The 23669-nt window shown below is 33.0% G+C and overlaps 3 protein-coding genes and 1 long non-coding RNA gene across 6 annotated transcripts; 2 read left to right on the forward strand and 2 right to left on the reverse strand.

Moving 5' to 3' along the window:
- Positions 1-6068: 6068 nt before the first annotated feature.
- On the reverse strand, positions 6069-6779 carry LOC129296037 (uncharacterized). The gene is made up of 2 exons (XR_008589684.1): positions 6734-6779; positions 6069-6280 (listed from the first exon to the last, which is right to left on the reverse strand). It is a non-coding gene; the product is annotated as an uncharacterized LOC129296037 (long non-coding RNA).
- A 2238-nt stretch (positions 6780-9017) lies between these two features.
- LOC129296038 (probable protein arginine N-methyltransferase 1) lies at positions 9018-13599 on the forward strand. Of its 3 annotated transcripts, XM_054934635.1 has the most exons (8): positions 9018-9331; positions 9634-10788; positions 10913-10976; positions 11070-11212; positions 11841-11928; positions 12276-12391; positions 12536-12686; positions 13156-13599. In XM_054934635.1, the coding sequence occupies exons 2-8, from the start codon at positions 10627-10629 to the stop codon at positions 13359-13361; spliced, it is 930 nt and encodes a 309-aa protein (XP_054790610.1). In that variant the 5' UTR covers positions 9018-9331; positions 9634-10626; the 3' UTR covers positions 13362-13599. The 3 variants fall into 3 exon arrangements, with proteins under 3 accessions (XP_054790610.1, XP_054790609.1, XP_054790611.1); XM_054934634.1 differs by having other exon boundaries at positions 9018-10788; XM_054934636.1 differs by lacking the exon at positions 9018-9331 and having other exon boundaries at positions 10701-10788; positions 10913-10965.
- Positions 13600-13844: 245 nt separating this feature from the next.
- Positions 13845-16749, reverse strand: LOC129296039 (uncharacterized). The gene is made up of 7 exons (XM_054934637.1): positions 16467-16749; positions 16242-16352; positions 15954-16022; positions 15500-15631; positions 14751-14828; positions 14421-14552; positions 13845-14335 (listed from the first exon to the last, which is right to left on the reverse strand). Exons 1-7 carry the CDS (start codon positions 16662-16664, stop codon positions 14147-14149), a joined length of 909 nt encoding a protein of 302 aa, XP_054790612.1. The 5' UTR covers positions 16665-16749; the 3' UTR covers positions 13845-14146.
- A 311-nt stretch (positions 16750-17060) lies between these two features.
- Positions 17061-20506, forward strand: LOC129296040 (uncharacterized). The gene is made up of 5 exons (XM_054934638.1): positions 17061-17962; positions 18371-18423; positions 19219-19367; positions 19447-19598; positions 19695-20506. Exons 1-5 carry the CDS (start codon positions 17467-17469, stop codon positions 20126-20128), a joined length of 1284 nt encoding a protein of 427 aa, XP_054790613.1. The 5' UTR covers positions 17061-17466; the 3' UTR covers positions 20129-20506.
- The last annotated feature ends 3163 nt before the right edge of the window (positions 20507-23669 follow it).

The following is a 23669-nucleotide window of genomic DNA, read 5'->3' on the forward strand; positions in this document are numbered from 1 at the left end:
GAACTTCTTAAATACATTTCCATTAAACTCTAAATTTACAAAAGTTATTGAACTCTAAATTTACATAAGTCATTGAACTCCAATTCAAACAAATCATTGAACTTCAACTTTCAAAATTGTTGTAACTCACTTTCACAATTATTGAACTCTATACATTTCTAAATCATTAAACTCCTATTTTCATAATCATAGCAACCTATGCATAGCAATCATCAAACTTCACAATTTTAAAATCATAGAATTACATTAAATATCCACTTCATAGTGGGTTTTTCAAGCAAAGCAAGCCATATTTGCATTTCAATCATTTTCATATAATTCAATCATCATTTATCAATCAATAACTAATAAACACATAAAAGTTTAAGTTAGAATTCTCTTGGTTATCTCAAACCTTTAAGAGGTCAAAGGTTTTACCCCTCAAATACTCACCCCTAAAGCTTTCAAGAAGCTAAAATGGTGCTAATGATAGTCACTCTATAAGTATTTATAATGCAAATCATCAATATCCAAATTTATGCTAATTCTCACTAATACTTCAGCATTTCTTAGTCCTTAAGATTCATTCTTGACTCATATAAAAGTATCCATAAGGTTTCTTAACTTCCTATAACCCTCATTAACATTATTGAGCCTTTCAATAGTCATTAATGGGACCACATTGTTCCTAACCACCATATTTATAAGAATTTTGAACATTTAATGTCCTTAAAGTGCCAATCATCATATAACCATAAATACCAAGTTTACTTAGCTTAATCTACTCCCATCAACTATATTTAAGTAAATGAGTTTGGACCTATAACTTCTATGGACTGAAAATTACTATTATCAATCAAACCCTAACTTCTATCATTAAGAAAATGGAAGAAGAGAGAAAGATTTAAGTAAGGAAGCTTACCTTTGATGTTTAGGAGCTCTAAAATACTCCTAATACTCAATCTTCCTAAGCCTTGGCACTGCTCTATCACTGCTCTTTTGTTTCTTCATTTCTTCTCTTATCTGTTGTATTAGATTCACGACTTATTTCAGCAAAAAAGTGACTATACACCGCGGCAGATGCATAATACACCACGATACATGGTACAGAGAGCCTCTTCCTAAGCGTGTTGTCACACATGTGCCGCGATGGCTTATCCATAAACTGCAGTGTATGGCATAGAATCTCCTTCTTCAAAATCTCTTCCTCTTTCATCCCCGAATAACTCGATTCTCCTTTAAACTCATGTTTAAGGCTAGAATTGAGACCAAACACGCCCATTATGCCTCTATGGCCACACACCTCACTAATACATACTTAATTAATTTGATTGGGCTTAGATAATTGGGTTTATAATTGAGGATGTTACACCTTACGTTGATTTAAAGAGCTATGAGGATGAGTACTATTCTTATAGATCTATCGATACCTAACAAGATTAACAAGATCTCAAGTATACAGTTTCTCCTACACATGTAATCCCTCATCCATAGCTTGTTGCTAAAAAGGATCATGAGAGGCTTCCTTAAAAGATTTGGATTCTAGAAATTAAAGAATGGTAGAAAAACAATGGTAGTCATTAAGCTAAGAAGGATGATTTCTTACACAAATAGGCTGAGAGTTTATGGATGATATGGATTTAGTGGGTGTGACTTGTTCTGGAGGAGTAAGAGGTGTGATAGTAGACATATTTGGAGCATTTGCGGTGTCGGTCATCAAAACAAGCTCGGTAGAAAAGTCTATACTTAAGTCACTAGGAAAAAAATCAGCAGAAATATTTATAAAAATAGGAGGCGAAGAATATGAGAATGATGAGAGATTAATTAGAGATGAAGACTTGATATGTTCCTAGAAGACAACACGTCAAGAAAAGTGAATACAATGAGAGAGAGAATCCCAACAATGATAACCCTTATGCTTAAAATCATAACCAAGAAAACAACATACATGAGAACAAGCTTGAAGTTTGTTTGTCTCATGAGATGGAAGAAGAACAAAACACGCACAAGCAAAGACTTTTAAAAGACTATAATCGAGAGAATAACCATAGAAACACTCAAAATGAGAAATGTTACCAATGATAGGAGATAAGAGTCAATTGATACAAAAGATAAAGGTTAAGGCTGCTTCACCTTAAAACTGTTCAGGACAAGAAGAGGAAATGAGCAATGCTCTAATAAAATTAAGAATATGATGATATTTATGCTCAGCACGACCAGTTTGTTGAGAAGTGTAGGGACAAGAATACTGAGAAATAAGGCCCTGGGAATCAAGAAAGTTGAATAATCTAGATTCACGATATTTTGAAGCATTATCAAAATGAAAATTTTTGATGATTTTAGAATACTAAGCATGAGTCATAGTAGTAAATTTGACATAAAGTTCAAGTAACTTAGATTAATGTTTTATCATATAAATCCAAGTAAGATGAGAAAAGTCGTCTATAAAAATTACAAAGTATTGAGATCTTCCTATTGAGGGAGTAGGTACAGGACCCCAAACATTCAAAATAGATCAAATTAAATGAAAAACCAACAATAGTATCATTTTTATGACAAAGCGAGTTGTTTGGCAATCTGACAAGAAATGCATTGCCAAAGACTGATTATGAATATGATGTAAAAGACTACTAAAAATTAAAGGATGCAATTTACTCAAAGAAGGGTGAGCAAGACAACAATGCCATAAGTCAATAGAGTAATCAAGAGAAGAAGATGTGGAGGCAGCATACAATGTGGGAGCAGGGATCTTAGGTAGGTGTATTAAGGTGAGTTCAAACATAAAACTAACTTTACACCTAGTCCCGATAACCTGTTTTGTTTAAGAATTCATCACAACACAACCACATTTATTAAATAACACGTTATAACTTATATCAACAAGTTGTCCAACAAAAAAGAAGATTGAGGCTAATGGAAAGGACAAATATGTATTATGCATGGATATGAAAGGCAAGGAGATAGTACCAATATGACTAACATGTATTTGAGAATTATCAGTAGCATATATAGGATAAGCAGTAGAGTTAGGGGTCATAAAGGAGAAGAAATTTTCCTGATTTATCATATGATTGTAACAAATAGAGTGAAAATATCAAGTGGATTTATCAGTAAGAGTTAGAGCTGATAATATGGGTCAATATGCAGCCTGTGGGTTAGCCTGCAACGGATTATAGATTTAGTGGAACAGGTTTACATGGCCCGTATTTTTCATCGGTTGAATTTTTCCAACTCGTAATGGTTGGTGGTTAACGGGCCAACCCGCAAGTAAAAAAAAAGTATTTTTTTTATAATTTTAAATTTAAAAAATTATAAATTTACCTCTTTTTATTATTTTTTTCATGGTAAAAAAATAATATATTCCCCCTAAAAATTATAAATTTTGTGATCATTTCGTTTCTAGTCTTTTACATGATTGATTAACATTATACATATATGAATTAATAGAAATACTTTGTCTATTCCTTTTCTCTTCATCCTGTTTTGGCATTTTTGCTACAAAATTGATGTCCCAATTTAAAATATCAATTCTTTTTTTAAAAATAAAATAATGATAATTTAAACTCTGATTATTAGATTACTACTCATAATACATTCAGTTCATGTAATTTAAACATTCTAATATCTATATATCTGCTTTTTTTTTCTTTTATGTTTAAATTAAGATGATGACATAATATATGGTTAACACTTCATAAATATATTTAATTTTTTAAATAAAAAGGGCAACTAAATTTTTTTAATAAATATGTTTAATTTTTATTTGCTAGATTGGGTAATGCTATTTTGCAAACAAGATAATTTAAATAAGCTATTATATGAATGAAGCAAAGTATAATAAAATATTTTATTCAATATTGTCTTGATCGCATTTAGATTATATTATATTACTATTTAAATACATGGGCAGTGTGTTTTTACTATTTTTTGCCATAATTTAAACTTAAATTAAATAAATGTAAAAGTATTAAGTACTTAGATCACAATTCCATGTATACTTACTTTGAATGTTTTATTTTAAACTTAATTTTTTTTACGAGTTGGCAGGTTAAGCCCATAGGCCCAACCTATATTATCGGCTTTAGTAAGAGTATATAAGGTCGCAGATGGGTTAGAGAAACTAGAGATGAGTGTGCGCAGTAAAGTTTCAAGTTCAATCAAAGAAGATCCTAAAGTAAACAGAGCAAGATCACATTTTCTAACTAAAGACAATAATTGCAGTCATTCAAAGAATTGAGATAAATTAAGCAACTTCTAAATGTTCCATTTTTAAGGAAAGAAGCTTATAAAAGAGAATGAAGGATAAAAACACCCAAACTAGAGACTATAGTATGAACAGAATAACTCTCACACTAGGCAACAAATCAATGATTAACCATTGAAAATGATACATTGGATGTTCCATGCTTGTTGATCAAATTTCATCATGGTCTAATGGTTAATGAGTCTGAAACGTCAATTTACGGGAACTACCACGTGGATATGTGAAAATAGATTTGAGGTGGATTTGAACTCATAGCGAAGGACAACAACACCAATACAAATGAAGGCTAATACTCTTCAAAAATTGACTTATCATGAAAATTTATGACACTTTACTATTTTATATATCAATATTTACTTTATTGCCCTTATTAAATGATGGGAAAAATTATTAAAACTAATATTTTTGTCCTTATTAGGAATATGGGTGAAAACTTATTAAATTTTAAGATAGAATTAATAAAACTCAAACTTTTTTTAATTTTAATAGAATATATTAGAAGTGACTTATAATTAAAACTAAAAGAGTAAACTTGTAAGGGTGCTTGCTTTTAGAGAATGTTGAGTTTCAAATATCTGAGCCTAACAATGCTTGATGTGCACATGATTATGTGAATTAGGCCATAAATTTGAGTAAATTTCTATGTGACCCAAAACTCAATGAACTTGATCAGTTAATTATCTGGGCCTGTCTACCTTGCTTGCCCCAAGAATGTAGGGAGGACAGAGAGATATATATTAATTTATACAACTATTTAAGCATGGTATATTCAAATATTGTGGGACCTCATTAAAAATAGTTTTTTCTTTAAAATCTTTTATATATTAATATGAATTCAACTACAGAACCTATCAAGTGGATGTGGCATAGATGGTAACAGTTTGGGCCCCTTAAGTATCATTCTAGAGTTTGATTTTTGAATATGTATATAAAAAAAATTATTTGGAAAAGAATAATGCCTTAAATGATGTTTAGATTTTTTGAGAGATTAGTCTTATTGTTATTGGCTGTGGGAATATTTTGGACAAACCAAAAATAAACTTGGAACCCTTATAGACTGCAAATGAACTCTCTAACTTTAGCTTTAAGTTGGAGGTGGATAAACATGTCTTGTCCAGTATGCTTGCAGACATTGGGCCAGGTAGTAGTTTTGATTAGTATTTGTTTCTGGGTCATTATGGCCTTTTTCTATAAAAACAATTACTATTATTTTTATATATTTTTGTAAATAAGTTATTTTTATACAGTATATATATAAATATGGTGTCGCTCATTATTGTCGACAAATTTCGGTCAAAGAAGGATTATTGCTGACCAAATGAGGATGTTCTTTGCATTCACACAGTGTCCAAATAGGGCTGCACAAAAGACTGGACGGGACTGGACTTTAACCTAACCCAGAGTCTGGTCCTTTTCATGAAAAGGACTGGATTATGTAACCCGTAGTCCCGTCTGGTCCTGTGAAAACTCAGAGATTAACAAGACTGTGTAACACACCAAAATTTTTTTTTTATATAATTTAACTCAACCATAGTTGAGTTACAGCCACCCAACATATTTTTATATCAATAATTTCGATATAAAATATTTTATAATTGGCTTCAACTTACACACTATAACATTTCAGATAAATTTTTACCTCCCACATGCCATTAGGCTAAATCACATTTGTCCATCCTTATACTCCCAACAAGTAAACTAAATCACATTTGTCCATCCTTATACTCCTAAAAAGTAAAATAAGCAATTTAATCAATTTTCAACACAAGCCAGTTATTTGGCCTTATAATCATGCCATTTTAACCAATTCAAAGTAAACCAAATATTAAAATTACAGTCATCCAAATTGTACTAAAAATAGAAATAGTTTGAAAGGCATGATTACATTTATATATTCATATAATTGACAATAAACAAAAAGCCCTAATATTGGCAATATAACACATTATAAATCATAAATTAAATACCCAAAAGAGACAGTGGATCTATACCACTAAGCCTCTGGGACTCCTCCACGTGTCACTCGTGGCTCTTCTCCTGAAAATTGTTAACCACATAATGAGACTCAAAAGTCCCAGTAACCAAAGCCAATTTATGATAGTGTATACAAACAGTTAAGTGTGTGCTTACTAAGTGAGAATTAAAAATAATATAATTCCAACAAATATAAGAAATATTACAATACACACAAACAACCATCCTTATATCCCTCCATTAACCTCGAGCCGTAGCCCTCACTCGGTGCTAAATTACCCGGCCAAAGGTAGATTAGCCCGAGCCCTTACAAACCACCTATTGAGCTCCAATAGGGGAATACCACGTGGCACATAAATACAACAACAATAGCAAGTCTCCCAACACCTCCCACAATAATCAAATAAATTTATAATAATATTGCACAATTATATAATATTGCAAAATTTATAATTTTCTCAATAATCACCCAATTAACATGAAGTAACACTAATCATAAATTAAAAGCATGGTTACCTTGTGGCTTTTTCAATAAATTATTCCTTAAAATTTCTCTCTCACCACAATCTTCACCAGTAATACAATCTACAAATAACATATTATTTATAAATATTAGTTTCAATTTTTGAAACTAATAAAATAATTCTAATAATAGAATTAAAATATAACATAATTCCTAATCTCAATCTTAATACAAATCTATAGTTAATACTATTAAGTATAATTTTTAACTCCTCTTTTAATTATTAATAAACATTAATAATTTAAAATCAAATTTTAAACTAATTTCTATTATCAAATTTTTTTTTATTTTATAAATTCGTACCTAAAATACCCAAAAATTAAAATTGAGTCTCTAGTTTAGAATCATAATCCTATAACCATAATAATTCATTTTTCATCCCAAATAATCATCTAAACCTCAATAAATCAACATATATTTTCAGATCTAGTCTAGAAGTTGATCCATAAGCCACAAATTCAAAGATCATCAATAAATTTATACTCTAGAACATTTATTATACTACTGACAACCTCAAAAATTATATTTATTCAACATAAATTCATCCCTCTTCCAGATCTTAAATTTTCTACCACTACAAACTCAGAAACCAAAGAAAAAGGATGACTAAGAAAAAATTTTAGAACACTTACTTAGTCTTGAAAAGCTTAAAATCACACCCTAAATATCCTATTAAAAACTCTTACATTAAAAATTTAGATATTTCGCACCGGTGACTCGCGTTCTCTCCGCCTCAGCTCGCGCGCAGGAATGAATGAGGAAATGAAGGAAGGTGAGTTTTTAATAAAATTCAGTGAGTCCCACACATTTTTTTATTATTTTCTCTCTCTTCTTTCTTTCTTCTTCTTTTTTTTTATTATTATTATATTTTACTGTTGAGGCGGCGGCTGCGTTCACGTTTTCTTCCTTTCTTTCTTGTTTTTACACCTTTTTTTTATTATTAAATAATAATTTAATATTTATTTTATTATTTTTTTTATTTTTTTTTAAATTATTTTTTTTAATTTTCTATTAACCCAAATTAACTATTAAAATTTATATTAGAATGTTACAGACTGGACTTGGTCCATAGGACTGGGAGACTAGTCCTGTTAGTCCAATACTCACTTGGCCTTTTTTTTTCTCTATGATGACCAATAATCTATTTCAACTTAACAAACTCAATTAAGATAATAAAAACACTTATAATCATAATAAATCCATAATAATTTATAACACTAAGAAAATAATATTTTAGTTACAGTCCAAACTCCAAATGATTTAAATACATAACTTCAATAAAAAATTAAAGGAAAGACCGAAAATAGACCAGAGAAAAAAAATCAGCAAGAACAGAAGTAATAAAAATCAACCCACAGACATGTTCCTTCAAAGTTCGAACATATCAAGATCAGAGTGCAAAGTGCAAGGCGAGGGCTAGGGCTTTGGCGCACTGAAGAAATTAAGAATGAGAGCAAAGTTGAGTAAGTGGCTCATACGCTAAGTACTGTTGAGTAACAGTGTTGAGGTTTTTTTTTCGATCAGAGTGTAAAGTGCAAGGCAGGATTAAGACTTTTTTTTCTAAGGCTTATTAATTACTAATTTATAAATTAATTTTAATTATATTAAAATAATTATATAGGACCAAACCGGACCACTTAGTCCAGATGCTTGGTCTCTAGTCTGGTTTTACCCGAAAAATCAATCTTGTCTTTTTGGTCCTATAGGACCAGTATTTTACAGGATTGGACAGGATCGAATTTTCATGGGTCGGACGTGACCGAACGAGACCAAGAGACTTTTGCACAGCCCCATGTCCAAATATGATAACGAATTACATCATTGATGATGAATCCTAAAAATACTCCACCGGTCCAATATAGCATAATTTAATTTATTTTATAAGTCATTTATTGATGAGATTATTTTATTTTAAATTAAAATTTTTAAATTATTCTTAAAAAGTAAAAGAGAAAAAAACAGAAAAAATAATATTATATGATTGACTTAAGTTTTATTTTTTATTTGAGGGTTATGTTTGAAATTTTACTCACTTTTATTTTTTATATTTTTATTATATTGGTATTGATAAAGTTGGTAAAAATGATTTATAAATAGGACAGAAGAGAGTACAACTTATTTTGTTGATTTTATTATTTACGGTATTTTTTTTAAAAAAAAAGAATTTCACTGAGACCAAAAAAGGGCAAAAGTGAAAGCAATTTAAAATTATTTAGTTTCGTCGAGGGTCCATGCAACGCAGAACCTAAAACGGTAAAGCACCCCCCGAAATAAAAACCCTAATTTTGTTGCCGCCCATTTTTTAATTTAGTTTAGCGAATTTATTCCGTGAATCAGTCGCCGAGAGGGCAACAGTCGGAGCTCAAGCGGCGGCGGCATCAGTAAAATGAATCACCATAGTCGCTTCGAAGATGCAGACGAAATCATTGAGGATGCTGCTGTGAGCTCCAGCCACGACGTATCCATTTGCGAGCTCGATGGTTCCGTCGACAAAGCCGTTGACGGCTCAGCTGGCGAGACTTCCATGGTCTTTATTGGTTCAGATGATAAAACAAGTGCCGATTATTACTTTGATTCCTACTCTCACTTTGGTGATTTCTTATTCGAAAATTTCCCTTTATTACGTGTCTTGTGTTCTGATATTGGAACTAGAAAGAGCTGGTGGGTAGGCAATCTGGTCGTGGTAGTCGAAGATTATATCATTTAGATATCTCTCTGTATATAAATCCTAGCCGTAGTTTTGATTTTCTCGTTAACTTTACGCCGGCTGTTGAAGAGCTGAATAATAAGCAAATTGCTTGCACTTAAATTTTGTTTGTTGAAATATAAGCAGACTACCTTACTTCAATTGGTATACATATTTTAAATAACTATTTTCTTCTTGTGTTTTCAGGAATTCACGAAGTAAGTCCATCACCTTGGATGCACGCTGGCGTTACCTATTCTTGTTCAATCCATTTTTTGTTTTCTTTTCTACTTTTGGAGTTTATCTAATGGGCAGAAAGAGAATAGTACTTCAATTATTTTTGTTAGTTTTCCTTCGCATGTCTTCTAAAATATTTCACAACTACCAACGGTTAATATCTGAGATTTGATGGATAGCATTTTTTATAAGTCAATTGCTCTGGCGAGGTATTGTCCTGTCAGCTGCACTGAGGAACTGCAGATCAATAATCTCCCCAGTAACTGATTTGATCATTAATGTTTCATGAATAATTGTCTGATGCAATCTCAATATAAAAATTTCACTCCATGTCTATTTCATTCTCCATTTATTTTTCACGTGTGTTCACTGTATAATATACAGGAATTTATTTTAAGTTAAAACCATACTCACTTTCCTAGGTCATTCTATTCTGTATCTTTTTTATTGTTTTAAAAGTTAGGTGTGTCTTGAAGCACCAAAGCACTAGAGCATTATCCTGCCTGCAAAATAATTGTTTGTATTCTATATAGGTAGATATCAAAATCTATAATTTTGTGACTAGCCGACCTCACTTAGTGGGATAAGGCTTTTTGTTGTTGTTGTTGTTGTTGTTGACTATAGGACAGATTTTCAGTGTGACAGTCCATAACTTAAGTGAGGATGTAATATAGAGTTCTAGAGTTTTTGCCCCTTATACTCTTTGCCAGTGAGTATTTCTGGCTGTACTAGAACAATGCTCTGATGTATTACCCGGTAAATTTTTCTGCGTGATAGAGTAAATTGAAGCTCATATTTTGAATTTAAATATTACGTTGTTCTCATTGCTGTCTGGCTTTTCTCTTGGCAATTGATATGCTTATGCTTCTTCAATGGGCTGGTTGTTTAACTGTGCCATGGTTAATTTCCCAAAAACCTCAGTAGCCTAGCACTGTGTTTACTTTATTCTCTAACCTACTTTACATGCAGGAAATGTTGAAGGATACAGTGAGAACTAAGACTTACCAAAATGTGATTTATCAGAATAAGTTTTTATTCAAAAATAAAGTAGTTCTTGATGTGGGTGCTGGAACCGGTATTTTATCTCTCTTTTGTGCCAAAGCTGGGGCAGAACATGTCTATGCAGTATGTGTCTATATTGCTTACTTCCTTTCAGTGTTCTAAATCACAAAACTTTTTGTGGATTGCATGTTTATAATATTATCCTACTGGATTTTAAATTACAGTGTTTATAACTTTGGATACTCAGGTTGAGTGCTCTGACATGGCTGACATGGCGAAGGAGATAGTTGAAACTAATGGGTACTCTAATGGTGATGCCATTTTATTTTGTACCCGTTTATTTCCTTTTTGCAGGTAATTTAATTTCCAGTGTCACTGACTGTAATTTTGTTTTGCTTTTACAGTTATAACAGTTTTGAAGGGAAAGGTTGAAGAAATAGAACTTCCTGTTGCTAAAGTTGACATCATCATTTCAGAATGGATGGGATACTTCTTGTTGTTTGAGAATATGCTGAATACTGTCCTCTATGCACGTGACAAGTGGCTTGTAAGTCATACAATCTTTTCACTAGTTGGCATTTTATTTGATCATTTATTGCTTATACAAGAATGAATTGGTCTTGGACTCTTGGTCGCAGCTTCTAATAGTTATACCCTTTTTTTGTTAGGTTGTAAAATATTAATCTGATTCTACTCAACTCTAGCATTCTGAAATATGTGTGTAGCTCTGAACTGTGGCATTCCAACTGAAATGATGTGATTTTCTGCCCTTGCTTAGTTCCGGTCTTTTATCAATTTTATATTTGTTCATTAGGCATAATCAATGTATTGTTTGAAATGAGTTGTGATGCTTAACATTCTGGTTGTATGACATATCTCACACGCTCTTTTTAAAAACTCTTTCAACTAGAGAACATGTGGTGGCCACCATTGATCCTTTTGGAATATTATACAAATTAAGTTGTGCAGGCTTTAGCGGTTGCCAAGATATGTTGATTTGCATCACTTGACATGTCATGTTGATATTCATTTACTTCCTTCCATTGCAACATACGATAACATTTCAAGAATATTTGAACGCTGGTTTAGATAGGGAGAATAGACTTCAATTACTTGATAAGGGTGTAAATTGTAGGGATTATTTTGATAATCTGTTTTTTCTTGTTTTGGCCTAGGTGAATGACGGAGTTGTGCTACCAGATAAAGCGTCTCTCTATCTTACAGCAATTGAAGATGCGGACTACAAAGAAGATAAAATTGAGTGTGAGTTGTTTACCTCTTGATTTTATAGATACGTGATGGCTCGGAGGGTTGAACCTATCACCATAGGATTAGTCTGAGTGGCTTATTACTTACCTCTTGCTATATTGAAGTATATGATTTTTTTTTTATAAATTAATATAGACATATTTTCTAGAATTATGTTTGCAATGGAAATGACAACATTTTTCCCACGTCTGGGACTAATAAATTGATGTCCATTGCTGTTTTGGTTGATGCTTATAAACTTCAAATCCCTAGTATAATATGATGAATTTCGCTATGGAATTATATCCCTTGATTAACTTGTGTTCCTTTAAATTACACTGCACTTTCTCTTTCTATGGCAGTTTGGAATAACGTATATGGTTTTGACATGAACTGCATTAAGAAGCAAGCAATTATGGAGCCTCTTGTTGACACAGTTGACAAAAATCAGATTGTTACAAATTGCCAGCTACTCAAGGTGTGCGATTATAGATTATTTGAATTTTCTTAAATTTAGTATCCCTTGAATGCTTAAAGTTAGCATGCGTTTTATATCCCGAGTTGATCCAAGAATTTCCTGTTTTCTTCAAGTGACGTAACTGATTTGCTCGTCTTTGTTCAGACAATGGATATCTCTAAAATGGTACCTGGAGATGCGTCCTTCACAGCACCTTTTAAGCTTGTAGCTGAACGTGATGATTATATTCATGCTCTTGTGGCATATTTTGACGTATCATTTACCAGGTGTCATAAATTGATGGGCTTCTCTACAGGTTTGTTTCTTCTTCAGCTATGTCCTCTTGATTTATTTTTTTGGTTTTGTTCTTTTGGTTGGGGGGACTTGAATGGAGAGAACAACGTTATGACGTGTGCTCGTTCATTGGTGTAAATATTTTGTTGTAATTCATTCGATCCTAGTTTCCAAGTTATAACGAAGGTTTGGCTGTCACAAGAAGATAACAATGGGAGAAAGAAGAAAAAGCGAATCCAGAAAAAAGTTATTCGCTGTTTTTTGAAGTTGCTATGAACTAGACTGTATAAAATCATTCTCTTCTGAAACATGCCCCTTCTAAGAAAATTTACTGAAAACTTTTGGGCTCGATTGGTCTTATTTCATGTTTTAAGAATTAGCAAGCACATATAATTTAATTTTGAGTAGTTAGATTTACTTTCTTTTGAGTTTGAGGATAGGCCAATCATGTCGATAATTCGTTCACATGTGCTGTGGATTTACTTTTGCAGGGCCAAGATCCCGTGCGACTCATTGGAAGCAAACAGTGCTTTACCTAGAAGATGTTTTGACCATATGTGAGGGAGAGGCCATAGCAGGGAGCATGACCGTGGCACAAAATAACAAAAACCCTCGAGATGTGGACATAATGCTCAAGTATTCATTAAATGGTCGACGATGCGTGGTTTCAAGAGTTCAGTGTTACAAGATGCGCTGAGCCTGTTTTTTAAGTTATTGATATTCTCCTAATGCAATCCCAATAAACCAGGGATATTAGTGGGCTGGCGGAGTGTTGAATACAATTGCTTCCCTTATAACCATTTCTAGAGGAAGCTGTTGTAAGTCCTGTGACTTGTTTTCAATTTTGCTGGAGTTTATTCTTAGTTTCTCACGAATGCTTCTGAATGTAATGATGAATTTTTTTATCATTCTATTATTTCCCCCACTTTTAGTAAGGTTTGCCTCTTAACCATTCAAAAGTCTAACTCATTTCTGCTGTCTTTAGCCTGGAATTTCCAGATGAAATAGAAACTTCAAGCTCTTGGGTTTCATGGTTCGATTTTTCACGTTATGAACCCTCCTAAGCAGGCGATAACGATCCTATCCACTATCCAGCTAACGTTAGGTATATGGTACAATAACTGTAAATTTTTAAGGGAGGACGTATAATCTCCTTGTTGCAAGCATCGCATGAAGGAAATTTTAGAAAAAAGTGCTACTATTCCGAAAATGAAAAACACATCGGACGTATTGCAAGTGTTTATACCCAATTTGGGAGAGGTGAAGTGGCAGACAAACCACCATCTTAAATTCTTACGGACAGCCTTGTCACACAAAAGTACATGAAGGTCCCAAATCCATGATTAGATGTGTAAATCTCGTAGAATTAAATCCCTTCCCTTATAATTCTTCTTCCTGCCAAGCTTGGGCAGAGGGACCTTCAATCAAGAAACGATTGAAGAACTTAAGCAATCAAGTGATGCAGTGTGAAATTTTGATGCTCTAAAGTTCTGACTTTCCTGTCTTCTGTCCCTTTTTTGAAGTTCCTGCCTTCTTTCCCCTCCACCATTGACGTAAATGATTGGAGACTCTGTCGGCATGTTGCTTCAGTGTCATAGCACTGTCTGAAATACCTTTCCTTAGCTTCTGTTTCCAGTCACTTCCGCTTTCTTTTTCCCTTAAAACTTTTCCCTGCAGGAAGAGGATTTTCATCATTGTTCAGTTATTCTAAAAGGACTTGAATCCACTTGGGAATATATGAGATTCTCTTGAATACCAATTTTGAAGGGAAGCCAGCCTCATCATCATCATCATCCTCATCTTCATCAACACCATCTTCACCAAAATTCTTCATGTTCATTAAATCCTCCCTGGAGTACATTTTCATGCCAGGGGCTCCGGGCATCCCCTGATGCAGAATTAAATACAGTACAAGCGCAAATGCAACCAATAAAAGACTGCAGCAAGTATTGTATATTTGTAAGGATGAATCCCCACCTAGGCTGTGATTCAGGTGGTGAGAAGTTTAATGTGGTTCTTAGGTTTTGCTCATGTTAATTAATCTTTTCCTCGTAAGATAAAAATAGAAGAGAAAGAAACTAACTACCTCCATAGATTTCAAAAGCCTGTCCATTTCAGCCTCTTTAGCTGACTTTGGAACAAAAGGTTCTCCAGGAGCCCTGTCCTGCAATACAAAAAAGATCTTCTGATGAGTACTAAAACAGTAATGTTAAGCACAAACTAAGTTTGAATGTCATTGCATCAAGACCTTGCTAAGTTACATCAGGGACTCCAAATGTATAGATATATGAACATATCAAATTGTAAGAAAAAGAAAAGAACACTAGGAATTTCTGGAGTAAGCCAATTCGGTAAATTATTGTTTGCTCCAGAGCCAATAAAAAAGTTAGGCCTTAATTTATTTAGTCAATAATCAAGGTTTGGGGATTGATGGATTCTAGCAATGTTATTGAAAATTTGAAAGACAATGAAGAAATGGATGTATTAAACTGGCAAAATGTTTTACTATCAGAAGTAATTAGAATGACTTATCCTTTACCGTGCTAAGATGGAGTACTTAGAACACCATCACCTATTCTCATTCTGAACAATTACTAATTATATAAAGCAAAAGACCAGCACGGTTGCTGGTTACCATAAAGCAGCAGCAAACAGACTCAATAATACTGAAGATACTCAAATTAATTCAGACCACGATCAGAGGGGCTTATCAACCCATGAAAGCTATCCATCAATATCAACTAAAATATTTCAAAAATAAAGAATAAGAAAAGTTACATGATGGTTATAGGTTATAAACATATAGTGGAAGTATCAGCTTCAGAATGAAGTTACCTTAGGTACAGGGGGTGGTTTGGTGCTGCATGCCTTAGTAAGGTCTTTACAGAAATATTTGAGCAATAAGTCAACGTCAGGCTTGGATTTGTATAGATATTCAGCAACATCTGTATCAGAATATCCTATTACCTGCAAATTCCAAGTTATCAAGTCCTCGTAAAATATCCCTGAACCAAGATTCATTGAGTGCCGTAAGGTTGTTATATTACATATGCAGGAGTAGATAGAAGCAGCAGAGGGAACAGAATCCAGATTATAACAATCGGTGATTGGTCATGTGTCACCATTGAATTCTTCATCGATAAAAGATATTAAAAAATCATACGTTAAATAAGACTCTGCGTCGCTCATTGTCTCCCAAAAAAATGTTTACATTTCAGAATCTACGAGAAGATCTATTTCACGGGCAACAAACGAAAACATCGAGTATAAGGTAGGAACAGTGCCATACCTCCTGACAAGCCTGCTCTATTGTCTTGCATTCAGAATTACATTGTCCTTCAGAGTCTTGTTCCACCAGCTGACAAGAAAAAAGTCGGATAAAATGATTTATTGTATCAATACTAAGTCAATGCAACAAGCTCTTCTCACATTTAACTGTTACTCCATCCGAATACCAAAGAAACAACAAAAATCCATAAAGATAGACAAGAAAAATAAACAGAAGCATGGACACCACAACTTATAAAATAATTCTGTAAAACGTTTACAAAACTGTGAAGTTCACCAATCTTCGTACCTCCAATTTATCTTCATTTTCTACAATATCTATCTGCAATATCCAATCAGCTTCCGCTTTTTTGAGATTGCAGATATTCTCAGCTATCTCAATGATCTGGAACTCCAATATCTAGCATCCCAAATCAACCAATTACTTTGCAGAAACTACTAAAGCCCACCTTTCTAGTCCTCAACAGGACCTAACGAAACGATTTAAAGGAAATCCACAAAAATATACGCGCACCTTTTTCGGAGCGATCTCCGCTTGCTTTTTCTGAACCTGATGATACAACTGCTTAGCAAGCTTTTCACAGACTTGGCATCTGATGTACGGGATGTCTTCCCTCCTAGCTTTTCCTGCTGGTTTCTTGGAGCAGCATGCTGGCGGCACCCATGCTGAAATAAAGAGTGATACAACCACGACATAAAGTAATGTCTTCATCTTCCTCTGAAATCGTTTGAATCCGAATAGTAGTTAACTCAGAGAAACAATTCCTCGGAGATCATTCAATTTAAGAGATGAACTTTCACTTTAAAAACAGAGAAGAGCGTAATCTGATTGATTAATTAATAATTAACAATAATAATAATAACTAATTTATAGGGTTTTCGTTTACACTCACATTTCCAGCAATCTGATTGGTTGAGAAGAGCTTAAAAAGATGGGCCCCTCTGTTTCAACCAATAAGGTGCAAGAAAACACGTAGCGCCGTCTAATATTAGATTCGCAACTTCCATAAAAAAATATTAAGTAATGCAGCGCATCGTCGTTTAAACTCAATACGCGATATTCCAGGTTGTCGTTTTTTAAACAGAAAACGATGCGATTAAAACCTCTGTTGAGCTAAACCCTAAAGTCTCGCCCCGTCAGCTATCGTAGGCGGAGCGGGGCTGCCACTCTAGCTGGACCGGAATCGTTTTCCATCGTTGATCGGCATGGCTTCGGGTCTGTTGGAGTCTACAGAATTCATAAATTTATCTAATGCTGTCCCTTTAGTGGGAGCAAACTACGATCTCAAGCTGAAACGATCAATCCAAGACCTTTTAGCTGAAATTCGCCGAGAAGCCCCGAATTTATCTCTCTATGTTGATATATTTTATCAGTTAGTGCAAGCTAAGGCTGACGCACCCTTTGAGGCGATCTGGGTCTATGCTTCGCTTAGCTTTCGTTGCCGTGATTTTGCTGAAGGTGATGCCTTGGATCGAATATTAATTGCAAAAGACTTATTTCAGCTATTGTCTGCATGTTCGGCTTCGTCTGTGCCTCAAAATGCATCGCATTGTTGGTTCCAGTCGTATTTGAGGTACACAGGGTGATCCTGAAATTATTTGCTGGGGAATTAAGTGTTAAGAGAGAGAAGAAAGCAATGAAGGAGGCCAAGTCTTTATTGGATAATATTCTTGGGTATATAAGTGTTTGCTGTTGTAGGAACTGTGACGACGATCATGGTTCTGTTTGCCCGAACTTGATTATCCCTTTCACGGATTTGGTTAATGTCTGGGCAAGTGCAAATGAAGAGTGGGAATCTTTCTTGCCGCTTGTAAGCAGTGATGTTTGTCGTTGGATTTCTACGAGAGTATTAGACGTTGGCTACTTGGCTGCTGCGGTTATTATTCAAGCCTTTTTGTTGAAAATGTGCTTCAGTTTCCATTTGGCAAAGCTAACGGATGAATTGGAAAAGAATTTGAAAAGTTGGGCGGTTAGCACAATATCTAGCTTTCGGAATGCATGTTTTTACGGTCAGTAAGTTTGTTTTCTTTTTTGTCTAAATTCCCTTGCACTTTTGATTATCTGTGACGGAAGTATGACTGTAAGGCATATCTGCACCCAATTGAAAAGCATATTTTAGCAAACTGGACAGGCCTAAATACCTGTGGCACGTATTGTTGAGTCTCCAGCGTCAATTGTCACACTAAATGCATGAATTCTTTTGTAGGCCTGTTGAGTTGCATCTTGGTATAATTTTAGACCTAGGGTAGTTTTTGTATTTTTAGTTTTTATTTTGTTTTCACTGTTGAGTAAGGTTGACCTGCTAATGGATGGATGTTCATGAAATGAACTTGATCATTTAATTTCATGCATCTCCAACAACCGTGATATCATTTTCTTGTTCCATGTTTGATGTGGATTTATCTTGTGTCAACTAGAGATCCTCATGAGGACAACCCTGGCGACGCCATTGCCTCTGAGCTCGATATTGGTCAGTATGTCGTCCATATAATTTTTTTCTTAAGCATTTTATGTTCTTTCTTTGATAGCTAAAACGAATAATGCTCTTAGAGTGAAATTTTGTGCCATTCTGTGTGCATATCAGTGTATTCATATTCATGCATCCTTGAGTTGAGTTCATGCGAAATGTAAGAATCCTTTTCCCTTCTTAAATTTCAGAATTTCTTTTGGTAAAATGCGTTAATCCTTGAAGTATTTGACCTTGTACCTTAACCTATTGTTGAACAGACAAACCAACGCAATATTGTACCTTAAACTATATTGTTCAACAGATTGGCCAGAGATTTTCTTTGAAACTAGGCCTAGGGTGCGATTTTAGATTTTAGAATAAATGAAAACTACAGACGGAAAGGGAACTGAAGGATTAAGTGATTAGACTTTTGTTTATAAATAAGAATAGCATAATTAATTCGGTAGAATAATTAAATATTAATAACTTATTTGTTATCAATGAAAGATAATTAATTCATTGTTGGTAATGGTTTCATGTCCTCAACATGAAAGTTGAAACGAATCAATTACGTTCTTGTTGAAATGAATCTCATCAGAGGTGAGCATGCACCTGATCTCTAGTTATTCTCTTTGCAATTAGTGTGGAATTGCATCTAGAGGTTTTTGGATTAAATTCTTGCTATTATTTTTCTTTACGCTCTCCATCTATTGGAGTGTCATGGGCATGGTTTTTTCCCGTACTCTTCTTATGGTTGGTTGGTGTGTGTGTTTTGAACTTTAGCCATAGTAACCCTTATGGAATATGTCACTGCAGAAACCTGAAGATGAAGTCCTGTTGAGGAAAGTTCTGTTCGATGCTGTTTTATTAGTGGAATACCCCTTCCTTTACCAAAACGCCAAGCTCATGCAGAGCCTAACCTTGACTAGATTGATTGTTACTCATGTGGCGGTAGAGTATTTTAGGTATGTGGTATCAATTATTTTGTTTGTATTTTTCTCGCTGTACTTTCAGAATGGAATTTCTAATCATCTCTTATTGCAGAGGCACTGGGGATGAAAACAGAGCACTCTCCTATGGAAAGATCTTTTCTGCTTCCCGTGTACCTTCGCAAATAGTTAAATGGGTTAAAAACCAGCACAATTTGGAGGATAAAGCAAGTAGAATAAATGGATCCTCTCACAGTGCTGTTTTGAGTAAGTTGCTCCAGTATTTACTTTATCTAGGATTGCAGACAAGTTGGTCCATAAATTATAGCTGACATTTTTCTTTGTATTTGATTGATTCTCTAGAATGGCTTTCGAGCCTAGAAGATAAAGGGATTGAAGTTTTTGGAGATGATTTTTTAAGAAGTCGCGCCAAGTTAGGTCTTGATTTATCCCAGGCAGGGCATCTGGAAGCTAACTTGGAGGGCAAGATAGCGGATGATGACCTTTTTTATGTTGACAAGACAATGGGGGAGGAAAATACAAGCGAGGAGGAAGAGCAAAACAAACTGGCAAGTGCTGCATTTGTAGCTGCTGCAAAAACTATGAAGGTAACTGATGTTGGCAAGCGAAAACGAAAAGGTAAAAGTACTGAAAGGAAGATTAAATCTGTCAAGTATGAGCTCCTTCCAGATCCAAGGCCAGTTAGTGCTGGCACTTCAATAAGTAAGGATGGTTCAGGTGGTGAGAGTGAGATAGATGATCCAGTTGATTCAGACTCCCAAGATACGGAGCGATGAGTCTGTATAATTTGGTAAAGCCTGCAATCATGGTGGCTCTATGTTGGATGCCGCATTGGCTCTCTTGGTATTTCCTTGCGGCGCATAGGAGGATATTTTTTTTAGGGCTTGCTAAATTGCTCCTTGATAAGCAAAAGATAGTGCGAAATTTCAGGGACCTGTGAGAGCCTGCAGCTACCATGTACACCACAGTTTTGTCAGCTGTATCCAACCTTTGTTACTTTTTCAGATGGTTTAACTGATGCAGGCTACGTCTGATACTCAAATCCCAAAGATGAGTGGGAGAGGGCCAAAAAAAAGGAAAAATGATATAATGTTGATGATATTATTGTTATTGTTATTTAAATTAGTAGTAGTATCTGTTTGTTTTAATGTTTTCCTAAAAGGTTATGTTTTTGGGAGTTTTGCAAATTTAGCTCGTATTATATGATCAAATAAAAATAATAGTCCAACGTTTCTCAAATTTAAATAATAGCTTTTAATATTTATTTAAAATTTAATTGACAAAACTACTATTTTAAAATCATAATGCTTTGATTTTTGCAAATTTCATGTAAGAGAGTAGAGTAAATGATGAAGACTTAATTTGTTTATGATTTTTTATTTTATTAGTTTAGGTATTTGATTATATGTGATAAGCTAAGAGTTTAAAATTTTTTACGAACTGTGTTTGATTTGTTTTAGATAAATAATTGTGTTTTTTGTGTTATTAATTTACAATACTATATCTATTGATATACATTTGATAAATAAGTTTATATATGATTATTTGGTTATATTAATCTATAATAGTATAGCATATCATTGATATAAAAGTCATATTAGTAAAAACTTATAAATACCACTTTATCTTATAAATATGAAGATGTTTAATCTTATTATTTTTTATAATGGAAAATGAGATCGAACAATCATTATGTTCATGATTCATATTTTGAAGTGCTTGTCAAAAATACAATTTCATTTCTTAATGTCATAGAAATTGCTTACGAGAGATTGCAGTTGAATGCAAGTTATAAGCTTAAATTGATGGTTTCTCTTGATATTAGGACTTTAATATATAACATTTTAGAGGTCAAGAATGACAATGATTTGATATGATATTTTAATTCATTGAGCAATTCTAATCTCTTTAAATTTTTCATTGATTGTCCTTATTTTTAATGGATCTTTATCCATACAAGATGTGTTTGAACTTTGTCATGAATGAGCTAGTTCCTTAACTTCATGTTCTTCTACATTTACTAATAATAAGCATTGTAGTGGAGTCATTGAACTTTTGCAAATGAAGGAGATTAAGGAGGGAGATGTGTGTTTTAGCAAATTGGATGATCAAAAGTTTTACAATTCTTAAGTATAAAGATGAATTTTGAATACAAGGCTCTCAAATCAAATGGTCAAAGGCTTGTTGCTTGTAGTGCTGATGGTTGTAAATGGTATGAGCAGGTCTCAATGATTTCTTCTATTGGGTTTGGGTCATTAGATAGTATGTTAGAGATCATACTTATGTTATTGATATTGTGTGTGGTGATTATAGGCTAGCAACAAGTCTTATCATTAGTAAATTTGTGAAACAAAAATTGCTTACAAACACTTCAAGGTATGAATCATCAACATAACATTGTTCAAATCTCATTTTCCATTATAAGAAATGATAAGATTAAGCATCCCTATAATTACAAGATAAAATAGTGTTAGTAAGTTTTCATTGATATGTCTTATATATCAGTAACTTACAATAGTACATCACTGATATACAATCGTAGATCAATATAGCCAGACAATCAAATAAACTTATTTGTTATTGATATACAATAGTATATCAATGATATAGTATTGCATATTAGTAATGCAAAAAATACATAATTAATTGTTCAAAACGGATCAAACATAGTCCACAAAAAATTCTACACTCTTAGTTTATTACAAAGAATCAAATACCTAAATTAAAAAAAATTATGCCGATATGAGAATAAATTGTGTTTTCAGGTAATAATTCAAATAAAGTTTCATAATTAATGACAAAAAGTTAAAGATTATGAACAAATGAACAACTATTTAGTAAAGATATTATTAAGAAACATGAAAATGATGAACGATAGATAATATATCTTGGCTGACTGTTAACCTTCAAAAACCAGAATTTGATGATCAATCCTGCAAGTATTGGATAATGTTGTTGAGAAATATTTGACAATGATTCTTATGGAGCAAGAAAGGAAAGAAATGATTGTAAAAGGAGAAAAATAAGAAGGTTGTGTATGCAAGGAATTGATTCAGTTAATTGAACTTAAATAATTTAGTTAAATTTTAAAATCATTTGGTTACACAGGTACATTCCCAACTCAATTCACGCGGGAGTTATTATTATGTGTTTTATACATTTGTTCTATGAAAAAAAAAAAAAGAAAAGAAAATCATCTCCAATTGATTTTGTAAATAGACCATATTTTAAAATATTTGAAAATCTTGCCCATAATTTTTAAAAATTCTATTTTTTACAGCTATTGGGCCAATATTCTCTTAGTTTTTTTTTTGGTAATTAGTATTCAACAGTTTTTATTTTTCAAATAAAAATATAAAAATCATTTTACATTTAAAATAATTTTTAATTTTTTTTAATTTCCCATTCAAATTTTTTAAATGAAACTATAACTTCCATTGGTGCACAAGCTTTGAATCACAATATAGTTAGCGCGCAAGATAAGAATTTAGTTAAATTTGAGACTGAAAATTTACTGTCGACAACCTACAATCCTTTTTTTTTTTTACCCAAAGACAAATCACAATCCTAGAAACATGTTTTCTCTTCTGGCCTTTTTTTATTATTATTAACAAACGGATATTTCTCCTTTGTGGCCTTCTGGACCAATGAGAATTATAGCGAAATTGACGTTTTGTTTTATTTCTTCTATTTTTTTTCACACCTAACCTAATCCATCTCCGTAGGCAAGGATAACCCACTCAAACACACTCTCCCTATATTATACCTGCCATATGTGATAGCTTTATCCATGATGATAGAGGTAATCGAATAAAAAGTTTTATTAAATATTTTGATCATTATTTCAGTATTACTACCGAGTTTCTCACCATCCTTGAAAGTCTTTTTCTTTGTTGAAATTATAAATTTACCTATGTCAATATTTATTTTAATTTCATTGAAACTTTATCGCTTATTCAATCTTATCACAATTCCAACCACCCTTCAACAAAACTATAAACAAAATAAAAGCCTTTATCATAAAAGATTGAGTTATCAATTTTAATTATATATTAAAAAATTTAATAATTATATTGATTGGCTGGCTCTTCAAGTTTTGAATGATAATATTGACATTTTAATTTTTAAAGATCCTCCGCTTAAATATCACACTCTAATATATTTAATTTGACTTAATTTTATATGATCATTCATGATTTTGTATTAAAAAAAAGAGTAGTATATTAGAATGGCTATCTATTTTTAATCATTTATATAAAAAATTATCGTCGCCCCCTGAAAAGACTGACTCTAGCCTCTAGAGCAACATAAATATCT

The sequence above is a fragment of the Prosopis cineraria genome, unplaced genomic scaffold (genome assembly GCF_029017545.1).
Source record: "Prosopis cineraria cultivar Desert tree isolate PC_DT_omini unplaced genomic scaffold, ASM2901754v1 PC244, whole genome shotgun sequence".
In the NCBI taxonomy this organism is placed as follows: Eukaryota; Viridiplantae; Streptophyta; class Magnoliopsida; order Fabales; family Fabaceae; genus Prosopis; species Prosopis cineraria.